This window comes from Pholis gunnellus (assembly GCF_910591455.1).
Source record: "Pholis gunnellus genome assembly, chromosome: 10".
Taxonomy (NCBI): Eukaryota; Metazoa; Chordata; class Actinopteri; order Perciformes; family Pholidae; genus Pholis; species Pholis gunnellus.
In genome coordinates, this window is record NC_136537.1 from 13,123,950 (window position 1) to 13,135,414 (window position 11,465).

The 11,465-nt window shown below is 46.0% G+C and overlaps 1 protein-coding gene across 2 annotated transcripts; it reads right to left on the reverse strand.

The window, feature by feature from the left end:
- Positions 1-2,759: 2,759 nt before the first annotated feature.
- fgf18a (fibroblast growth factor 18a) lies at positions 2,760-10,896 on the reverse strand. Of its 2 annotated transcripts, XM_079167042.1 has the most exons (5): positions 10,274-10,896; positions 6,807-6,846; positions 6,443-6,623; positions 4,593-4,699; positions 2,760-4,446 (listed from the first exon to the last, which is right to left on the reverse strand). In XM_079167042.1, exons 1-5 carry the CDS (start codon positions 10,303-10,305, stop codon positions 4,174-4,176), a joined length of 633 nt encoding a protein of 210 aa, XP_079023168.1. In that variant the 5' UTR covers positions 10,306-10,896; the 3' UTR covers positions 2,760-4,173. The 2 variants fall into 2 exon arrangements, with proteins under 2 accessions (XP_079023168.1, XP_079023167.1); XM_079167041.1 differs by lacking the exon at positions 10,274-10,896 and having other exon boundaries at positions 6,807-6,941.
- Positions 10,897-11,465: the final 569 nt, after the last annotated feature.

The window sequence follows — 11,465 nt, forward strand, 5'->3', positions numbered from 1 at the left end:
AATTTTGTATGATATGCGATCCTTCTGTGATCTTGAGACATAGCAAGAACCCATCTGCCATACAAGGCAAGGATCCAACCAAATTCCTCTTCACTTCCGTGGAGTCTACAGGCAACGCAGCACTTCCGGGGGCCAAACAATCATCCTACTCCAAGCAGGTACCGCACTAGTTCTATAAAAAAGGATAGAAATATATGTAGGTGTAAATGAAACAAAGTTGACCTCAGCATTGTACAACCGACTTAGTTAATACACATTGGCCTTTAGTTACTTTTATTTGACTTTGTACACATTTGACCAACGAATCCTGCACACTATCAATCACTTGTACTCACTTTATTAACAATGTATCAGTCCTCAGACCTTCAAGTTAATTTAGACCTTTTTTACTTTAACAAAGCGAGTACAAGTGATTGACAGTATGTAGAATTCCTCAGGTTTTCAATAGTCAAAAGTTGGAAACAATTAAATAACTGAAGGCAAATTTGCATCAACAAAGACGTCACAATATTAAAGTCAACTTTCTTTAATTTAAAACCACATTGTATATGCGTTACACATTCATTTGGTTCTAGGTATCTGTTAGTAAGACTTTCCAATATTTTCATAATTGTTACTTTTCTTTTTACAATTTTGACATAAAGTCATTTAAGACAGACACATGTTGGTTAAACTATTGTGGGATGACAGTGTATCAAGGATGGCCACCAGGTGGGAGTATAAACTCAGCAATCTCCCACGGTGTGATCTGTTTTGGAGACTTGGGCTCTGACTGCTTGGTAGCCTAGTTTAGAGTCTAAACAACCTGTTACAGTAGATCACATACTCAGTCTTGTAAATACTGTAACTGTGAAGGAGGAATGTGCATGTGAGATGCTTAAAGTCGGGGCTTTATAGCAAAGATCTGGCTTGTGTAATTGAGCTCTATCATGCGTCGGTTATTGTACAGTGTGTATTCTCTCGACTAGTAGAGGGAGGGGAGTTGGTTTCCAAAATTTCTGGGTTTAGTTTAGTAGAGCAGAATGTTTTAAATTCTGGGAATAAGTTATGTGGGATGGATTTGTGCTTGGTGGAGCACCGTTAGTATATGATGTGTGTATGACTTGGATATGGGTGTGTGTGCTTCCTCTGGGTCTGTGGGATTTTGGCCCATAATTCCTGCAGCTCTCAGGTCACAGCTCCTTTCTCACGCACATATTTGGCATTCCTTCCCCGACATGATTACCATACACCTTCCACTCTGGGTTTGGCTACGCGGAATATTTCCATCATTCCCGAGTGGAACGAGAGCAACGTTCCAGAAATGAACAACTCACCCCACCACCCCCTGCTCGCTCTTCTTTATCCCACCCCCACACCCTGTTTCCCTTCCACCCCACTGTCTCCCCCTTGTACCACCCCCTCCAGCACAGATTCCTGCTGCCTTGCAATAGGATTCCTCTGGTACAACCCTTTTTCCCCCTGAGTCAGCTGTTTGCGTCTGCCGGCATGATTGGGTCATTTGGCAGCGACATCTCTTCAATGACCTCCTGCTAGGATTGGGAAGGAAGGGCAGGCATGGGGGGGGGGGGGATAAGAGCAGGATAGAGGAGAGGAGAAGCAGCAATGAAACTCTAACTCACTACTGCATGTTTCCCTTCCACTGTTCTGTCTGATCCTTCATGTTGTATAATTATGGCAAAATTGTGGCGGTCACTATTGATTTTGAACAGTCAGTGCTCAGCAGTTTCAAGCGGTTCCCGAGTGAGGCGGGTCCATCTTAGATTTGTATTTTTTAAAGCAAATGTCTGAGTTTCGAGCTTCAGTGACTTCAACCTATACTGACAAGAACTATGTGAACTACAGAACCTGTTCTTCTGCTGCCTTTATGTTCTTGCCCCTTGTCTCTATTAGAAATCTGTCGATTTTATTTTAAAGCGCTAAAGTCGTCGAATAACTTTTTAATTGTTGTGGGAAATGCAGGATTTGATAGCTTTGCAGTGACTGTCTGATATTGGCCCTTGATACTTGCTCGGAGAATATTAATTATAATATAGTTTTCTAAAAAACGTTTTTTACAATCTATATAATGCCAATATAATAGAAAATCCTATTCGGAGTGGGCGATATAGATACAATATATCACAATAGATGCAATTCTATATAAAATATTGTAAAGTCATGTGAGAAGTTGTATGGATCAATTAAAAAGGGGCAATGTTTGGTTTTGGTTAATCCAGTGAACTAAATACATGACAAATTAAGGTACATTGATGCAAAAGTCCCTTAAACTCAATATTACAATTCATTAGACTTGCACACTGATTGATTGCGATATTGCCAACAATGATCTAATACAACCATATATATTAAAGCGATAAATATCTTGGTATATAATGTATTGCACAATCTCTGATGATTGACAAATGTATACTGTATGTAGGTATATCTCATCATATCGCCCAACCCTACTGCGTATCACTATTTCTTTGAGCCCAGGGAAATTTCTTGGTTTGTTTTGTTCAACCAACAGTCTAAAACCCAAAGATATTCAATTTAGAGTGATATAAAACAGAGCAAACAATCAAACCCTCATATTACAGTAGCTGGAACAAGCAAAGGTTGGTAATTGTTGCTTGGTACATCAACTTGTTGGGCTTTGAAGCCAGCCGACCACATCTGGAGGCTCTGCGAACTTGAATCTCTTTCTACAACATATTCTTTGACAGAAAAGAGAGCATGTAAAGAGGCTGTGAGACACAGGAAATGTTTCTGTAGGGTTTACTGAGTCGAGAAAGACTGCTGCACACAGAGCTGAAATAAATAAATGAAATAATTTTATCGTAATAATTATAATAACCATCATAGTAAGATTGCTTATTTAGGGTTTCTGTCTTCTTTTATATATATAATATATATAACTTTCAATAAATTGTTCCCTTTAATATTTTTTCTCCTGTGTGTATGCATGAGACTTTGGTTTGTTCCACTGAATGTCCTGGTAGCAGCATTCTGTATCCACGGTATCACACAGGAGCATCATCCCCTGGGTCGTTTCTATAGCAATGCTAATAGACAAGGCACCCTCCCCGCCATGCTCGTCCCTGCACTTGTCATCCTCTGCACCTATAAGCTGAGGTTGTAGTGTCCCTGGGGGAGTGTGTGTGTGTGTGTGGGGGGGGGGGGGGGAGGAGTCATGAAGAAGGTCTCCAGTTGTCTTTGGTCGGTTGTTGGTTTGGTTTGCTGTGACTGGCTAGCTGTTTTTGGTGCAGCTTGGTTTTTATACATTCCAGTTCCTAAAGCTTCCGTCCCCGCGGTGAGTTGTCACGGGTTCATGCAGGGACTGGATGGTCCCTTTCCAGAGTCCCTCGTGATCCAGCTTCACTCATGGTTGTTGGTGCACTCACTCACTCACGCACACAAACAAACACACACAATCTTACATACATTTCCTTGTCTTCTCGTTATTACAAACATGCGTTTATTCAGTAAGTCACTCACTCGATCGTTCCCTCATTCATCCTTTTCTCAGCAGTCTCACAGGTTCACACCAATTTAGCAGTGAGACAAATAAGTGCGTCACATGTCAGCAGTCCATTATTGGTCCATTTGATCTGTGCAGATCGCTCTATCCCTTTGTCCACTCTGCCGTTTTCCTGTCCTCTCCTTCCTGTTTTCCCTTTATCCGTAGGCTAAGCATCCACTCCCTTGTTCAGTCAGTCTTTCCCACCCCTTGTTCTCTCTCTCTCTGTATGGTCCAGTTGTAATCCCATACATGACATTGTCCAGCTGGTCCAGAACAGGAGACACGAAGGCCTTGTGGTTTTTGTGGTATTGGAATAAAGGCCTTCGTAGAGCCTGGGACTCTGGCTGCCCTTCAGCTTCAGCATTTCTGGCTTATGAAGGGACGCAGACCAGGTCCATAGAGCTTCCAGCGATGGACCAGTAATGGTCCAGTTGGTCCAGTAAGGGAACTAAAACTAAGAGGAATGATCACTAACTAGTGGGCTGTAGTGGCAAATTAGTAGGTGTAAAGCTAAACCCCATGAATGATTCATCAAGTTTCTGGTCAATGTTTGTCCCAACAAAGAGAGGTGTTCAGTCGTGTGTGAGAGGAGATGACTGGGTTAGCTATTGGCAGGCTCAGGTCAAGGCTTTGGATGAAAAGACAGTGGGTGCTCGTGGTAGCCACTACTAGCGGGGCCCGGTAGCACGCACCCGCTTGCCCCGCTTGCTGATGGTGGTGAAGCGAAAGGGGGTGGTGAGGTCGGGCTGCTCACCAGGCGGGAAGCGCTTCATGAAGTGTACGTCCTGCTGGTTCGGGAGTGTGTGGGGGCCACGGCGAGGACGGCCTCTTTTAGTGAAGCCCACATACCAGCCTGTGTAGCGCGCTGACATCAGAGCTGTGTAGTGGTTTTCCAGAACCTTTTCCACAAAGACGCAGTCCTCGCTTCGATTACTGGCCTTCTGAGAGAGCAGAGAAACCACAGGTACCCACACACATACAGATACACATACACACACAGGTTGGGAGAAACAAAGAGAGGCTGGTCAGGACACTTTAAGATGAATTTATTCTTGATAAATGTGTCTCTAAAAGAAAGAAGTCTCACCTTTCCTACCAGCTTTCCGCGGCGGTTCATGCACAGGTAGAAATTGGTTTCTTTGCCCCGGATTCTCACCTGGCTACCAAAGGTATCAGCCTCCACTACGAGCTGGGCTTGTGAAGGGACAGACAGAGGGACAGACAGACATTAGAGCCGCAGGCAATGCAGAAAAATACAGTATGTTATGTTTGCAGGATGTCACAGGTTTATTGGGTTGTACCACACAAATATTAGACGAAGAAAGATAAACGCTAACCCAGATTAAGAGCTCACTTAGTTTTTATGTTGCATGAGATCATTTTCCATCGCAAAGAACAACATTCAAGTTAACAAGAACAAGCCCACTGCAAGCAGTGTGACACTAATTGCACAGATTACCAGCCACCATTAAATCAGATTTGGTTTTTTAAACCAGATAAGGCATTCACAATGAATCACAGTTTTAGGATTCATAGTTGCTATTAAACGTGCTGATAAATCACAGGCCAATGTAAATGTCTCTGGCTGGACAGATGGTTGGCAGATAAGCCCGGTCACACACATGGATGTGAGGCCGCTGACCACAAATGGGCCTCGTAAAAAAGATAACAGCTAAAAGTAGACAGAGCACGGTGGGCCGAGAGGAGCGGGAGAACAGACTGAGTGTCTGCGATACTGTTGTTTTAAGGTGAGTGCATGTGTGTGTGTGTGCACCTCTGTGTATTTGTGTGTGCAGATGCATGCATGTTCATCCTTCCAGGCAATAACGCTTCACCAACAACACATCTTCAGAGAGCGCTTGTGCCTGTTTAAAAATAAATCCCTAAAATGGTTCCGACATGACCTCAGTCAACAAAGGGGTCAAGAGAAATCAATACCTCCCTCCCTCTTGCCCTCTTCCGCTCTCTTCCCCCAACTCTCCTCTCGTCTCCCTTCTGCTCTTTCACTTCATGTTTATACCTTCATGCACCCGCCTCGTCTATGCTTTATTTCTTCTCTCTCTGCTCCTAGTTCCTCTGTGTAATACCTCATTGCCATAGTTGGTCACTTTTGGGTGGATTATTCCGTTTAGGAGTGGTATTTGTCTATAAGCAGACCTGCTTTTGTGTCTGTGGTCCCATCTATGGCTTGAAGTGGCGTGTTAGAAACCTGACATGTTTGTGAATCAATAGGATGTGCAATAAGAGCGACCATTTGAGCACATGTAGAAATATGAACTCCAGCTTTATGGCTTGGCTTTCTTCTGCCCATTGATTGTGTGTGGTTTAAGAATGGGTTAGACATCATTACAGATGGAGAAATGTGGAAAGGAGGAGGGAGTGGGGGATGGACAGAGGGAGTGTTCGAGGATGGAGGGAGGGACGGAGAGGAAGCCTGCTGTTTTAAATCCAGAGGAGACTACAGGGAGGATGAGAAATCAATGGAGGGATCGATGAAGGAGATGAGTTTCTAACACTCTACCTGCCAGGCTTTTCCCGCTAACTCACACTTGTTTTCACTAACACCTTCTTTTTCTTTCTCTCTCTCTCTCTCTCTCTCTCTCTCTCTCTCTCTAGTGAATCATTGAGTCAGCAGCCAGTCGATGAGGTCTTTGTACTCCCAAGACAAGCTCCACTGCCCCTCTGCCAAAGCCTGGGGAGGCATGTGTGTGTGCTTTTGTGAGTGTGCCGGCACAGTTGCATTCTGTATCCGTTCATGCATGCACTTGGTCAACCTTCAAGTCTTTGTACTTGCAGCCGTTGGTCGGTGTGAGTGTGCACGTGTGTGTGTAGGGAAGCATCTAACTATGTATACACTGACTTACACGTACCGAAGTGCCTGTGTTCTACTCTGTGTGTGTGTGTGTGTGTGTGTGTGTGTGTGTGTGTGTGTCTTACCAAATTTGTCTCCATCTTCTCCTCGAGCGCTGATTCTGCGTCCCAGCACCTGGACGTGTTTGCCGCTGGTGCGGCTGTAGAGTTGGTAGACCCGGTGGTGTCGCCGACTCATGGTGTCTCGCACCTGTGTTTGGTTCTCCACGTGCACGCTGAAGTTGACCCCATCCACACCGAGTACCTGCTGAGAACACACACACACATACACACACACACACACACACACACACACACACACACACACACACCGAGGCAGACACACACCCAGAGGTTGGCACACTGCATATACAGAAAGTCATGAACAGGCTTAATAAAACTGCACGTTGTATTAATATACAACTTTTTTGTCATGCATGCAAACTCTTACCTGTAATGGATTGCACATCACCAGCAACATCTGGATACATCTGGAAAATGTGGAAACAGCTGAATTTAGAAATATGTAAGCAACATTGAATGTTGGAAGAGTTATGTGTGACGCCATCATTTCCATCTCTTTCTTCTCTGCCATTCTTTCTGTTCAACATGTCTTTTCCTTATTGGGTGATTACTCACATTGCTGTGTGTGTGTGGCTGGCACAGAGACATGACATACAGACAGGCAGGCAGATGTCCAGGGATCGGCAGACAGACAACACCCAGAGCAGTGTTTATTGTTACGCTACCAGTCTTCAGTCCAAACCCACTTTCTGACCCGTTCATGACTTTCGCCACACCAAAATCTGGCCTCCAAATGACCTCATTGGACCGTGGCAAAATGGCAAACATGCCGAGACAACTAGAACATGTTTTGATTTGGACATCTAAGGGACTGGGCTGGCGTATTTGGCTGCTCTGTGTATGTAGACAGCTGGGCTGAACTACAGGTGTATGCTAAGCTGTGATGTGGCTTTGGAGAGCAGCAGAATGTGGTCACATTTAGAAATAATAAGTGACATGCGCTACCAAAACGTGTGGAAAGATTATTTATGGGGATTGGTTGGGAATAATCATGATGATGTAGCATGAACAATATTTCTGTATTATTTCTTATTACTTACTTATCCTTCTGATCTGGATCTTCAGAGACATTTATGATGCAAACAGCTGGTTACAGTTACAATAAAAAAAATGCTCACTTTATCACATTGCTTAATTGAAGTTTAGACCTTGACCTTGGATGCATCATGTTATTGACAGCTTTAGTAAGGGAGTGATTGTGTTGCGCAAAATCTACTCTGGCAGTCCTTGAACTGTTCTGAATTAGTGGCTGAAGACATGATGAAGTTCAGAACCAAGTGTGTGGGCTGAAAAGCAATTCTACGAATTTTGTCTTTCCCCACCTCATCTTCTATTACTCTGCATGCCTCTTCTCTCTCTCTCTCTCTCTCTCTCTCTCTCTCTCTATCCACTCTTATTCTCTGACTTGTTGTCCTCCAAATCTCTTCTCTACTGTATCTCTCCCTCCCTGTCTTTCTGTTCACTCTACCTTTCTCATATCTTTCCCTGCCTCCCATCTTCCTTTATGTTTGGGGTTAGCAGGGTGACTCCTCCACACTGTCATGGGCATGCACACAGATGTGCAGATGTGTGCAGGGTGTATGTGTGAGTACAGGAGGAGCAGGCAGCTGACAGCTGGGCCAAAGCTAAGACATACACACTGCTGAGAGAGGGAGATAGCGAAGAGAAGAGAGCGATAAACTGGGAGATACACAAAGGGATAGGGAGAAGGAAGGTGATGTCAGAATAAATAGAGGGGTGATGAAGCAAGAGAAGGCTGACAGATAATAAGAGAGGCGAGAGATAAAATCAGAAAGAAGATGCACAGATGTGAGAAAGAGAGGGTGAAAAAGGCTACGGTTACATTTTCTAGGAAGAAGGAGAAAAAGTGCCAAAATGAGAGACAGAAGTGTAACCACAGAGTGTGGCCTGGCGTGAGAAGTAGACAAAAAGATAAATAATTGGAATGAAAGAAGAGGGGGGTTCAACTCATGCACATCGTAACACATGTCACTGCCTCCTGACTAACACACACATATACATATGCTTCCTCTCTCTTTCCTCCTCTTTCTCAACATTTATTTCCCATAGCTGGTGTGTTGGCCCCTGAGTCGTTGTAATAGACGGAGATAACCTGGGCAATGCAGCATATTGGCCCTCACATTTTGCCTGCGCAGCCGAAAAAACCTGAGCGCCTGTGCATTGTGAGGACTCTCAGCTGTTAAAACACCACGGCTGCACTGCTGCCGAGGACACTGCAGGAAAAGTGCCTCGGCACTGGATTCCCCCACTCCCACAAAAACCACAGACACTCCATATTATGCCAGCCACAGAGAGAAAGAGAAGGAGAGAGGAAAGAAGGAGACAGGATCAACCGGGGGGTGGGGGAGGGATGAGAAAACGAGAAAATAAGAGAGTGCCGAGTAAAAGTCGGGTAAAGTAAAGACAGAAGGAGGTATGGAGAGAGGGAAAGCCCGGTGCGCCTTGGCCGGCTTCCAAAACAAGCAAGGGTCTGACATCATAAACCTGCGTCCCTGCAGATCTACCATATGGAGGCTGCGGTTAGACTAGCAGGCCTCAGTACCGAGGACTGGGCAGCAGCGTGGAGCGAGAGCGGTCGGCCTGGTGGGACTCAGCACAGAGCAGTGGTTTCAGCTGTGTGTAGCAGTGGTTAGCGTGGTAGGCCAACACTGGAGCAGTGGGCTTCGGCACAGTACAAGAGTTTCAGATGTTCAGCAGTGGGCCTCAGTGAAGAATGGTGGTTAGGCGAGAAGGAGTGTGAATGGTATCAGCAGTAATAGAGCCTATGGTGGAGCAATTGTTAGAGAGGCGGAGGGCCTCGACAGGGAGCTGAGCAATAACAGGTTGTTGTGGCATAAGGCCCTTGGCTTGAAAACTTTCAGTATGATCACGTTGGTAAAACAGCATGGATGAAGTGAAGAGGCTGTGGTAAAACTGAACAAAACTGCAAGAAGGAAATGAATATAAAGATGGTTGACTCTGAAAGACCTAAACTAAAACCAGCAGACTAAACAGTAAGGCTGCTCCTCCTCAGATACTGCGAGGGGCGCCATCATTCAACAGTTATTAATGTATACTTTTTTATCTGAGCAAGTATCTGTGGAAAAATGGGGTATAGGCAAGACAGGAAGACAGATGTAGGCAGTGAGGTGGTTAAGTGGAGAGAGTGTGAGGGAGACACAGACGAAGAGAGAGAAAGTCAGGCAGACACCAGCAGCAGCACACACCCTGTCCAGGTTGTGTGAGGAATGAGAAGTATCTGGAGATGACTGCCATCTGGGAGAAGTACAGCCGACACAAAGAAAGAAAAATAAATCCCTTGGCTTTTAACAAGACACACCTCAAATGGGCAAACTCAAGCCCCCTGAGTCTGTATCCTCCTCCCTTAGATTTGCTCTTGGCACTTTATCATTTTCCTATCCCACTAGATAAAGCCGGTGTTATTTGACTCAACTTCAGAAATATTTTCAATAGGGGGGAAAAAAGCATTTTCTTGGCGATGGGAAAATGGCTTTTTCTAATTCAGTTTGGCCATCCCTGAAGTAAGTGCAGATGGTGATGGAGATGTTTATGGCAGCTTTTATGAGTAACAGGGCCCTGAATCTGACCCAGTGACCCTGAACTGTCAGCCAATCAAAACAGGGCATTCTGTGGCATGTTTTCTATGGGGACTGATGAGGAGTGATGTAATCGTTAGAAGGCAACCTTCCTCTCCATCATCTTCATCTGCAGCTATGCCTGTCACGAAACTAGTTTAAACAACTGAAAAAAAAGAGATAGGACCCTCGTGCATAAATACAATTATTACATGATAAAGTGATAAAAGTGACTTACAAGACGGTCAGCGTGGAAAGAAGGGACCACATTGCTTCCCCCCTCCACTATGGAACTTGTCCCAGAGACAGTCTCCTCGCTCGGTCTAAGCCAGTCCGACAGTCCAGAGAGTTTCCTCCTGTGTTGTGAATCCGCTCGATGTTGTGCAGAGTCAAAGAGTCAGCGGACACTCTCGTTGGCATCGGCGGCGGCGTGCCCCGGTTCTCCCGGCGTGCGTAAATGTGCGGGCGCGGGCAATGTCGGGTGTGAGGCCGGGGTAACTGTGCCACTGTGACCGCCGGGCAACCTCTAACAGCTGTCCAGAGTGGTGGAGAGACGGATGGGCGGGGAAGCAAAGGGGGGAGGTTAGGGCTTAAAACGCTGCGCGTCCCCGACACGGAGAGGAACAGGTGAAAGCGCGCTCGCGCGTCACAGATAACCAATTCCAATCGACCTTGTTGACCCTCAGGGGGCTGCTCAGCCCTGTGAGGAAGATGCAGTGCGTGCGTAATCCAATGCGTAATGTTTCAGCGCAAGAGCAGGCTTCTGGTCACCAAAATTAATTCTGGAGCCGGTGAGATGATACAAAAAAGTGGTAGAGTGTTTGTTCCGCCACAGACAGGAGTCGCAGGCAGGTTTAGTACCAGCAGAGCAGGGTCAGGAGCTGTTGGAGGTGGGCTACCTGGGATGGCTGATGGAGCAAACCGTGAACTGAAAACGGGGGCTCTGCGGGCGCAGGGTAATGCAGGGCCTCGGTCATGACTGCGCCCCAACGCTGGCTCAACGGGTCTGTGGCTCAGGTGACACCGAACAACAGTGTCCGACAGAGAGGGTGATAACGTCCCAGAGCGGTCCAGCTCAGACGGGTATGGGAAGATCTGAATGAAAATGGGAGGGGATAATACAGGGGGAAAAAAGACGAGGGAGGGAGGGAGGGGTGGCTGTAGAGGATGGGAACAGCTGTGACTGGGTGGCGGACTCAGCCACCAGCGACACAGCGAGGAAATGACAGCCGCACTTTGCACCTGATTTTGCGGACTTCCCCGCTTGCCTCAGCCGCTGGTTACCGCTTGGCTGCAGAAATCCTCTCTGCGCCCTCTCGACACAATACCAGCCCAAACACAGCACGATGACATCACCTCCAAAATGTTTGACGGGGGAAAATGCAATCCGACCTTTTTATTTATTTTTTTAAACCTTGAAAGTTTAAGCA

Coding starts and splice junctions, on each gene's coding strand:
- fgf18a (XM_079167041.1), bottom strand. CDS start 6,932: ATGGAAATGATGGCGTCACACATAACTCTTCCAACATTCAATGTTGCT. Junction 4,700..6,442: donor AGAAGATGGAGACAAATTTG/GTAAGACACACA, acceptor TCCCTTCACAAG/CCCAGCTCGTAGTGGAGGCT. Junction 4,447..4,592: donor GCGGAAAGCTGGTAGGAAAG/GTGAGACTTCTT, acceptor CTGCTCTCTCAG/AAGGCCAGTAATCGAAGCGA.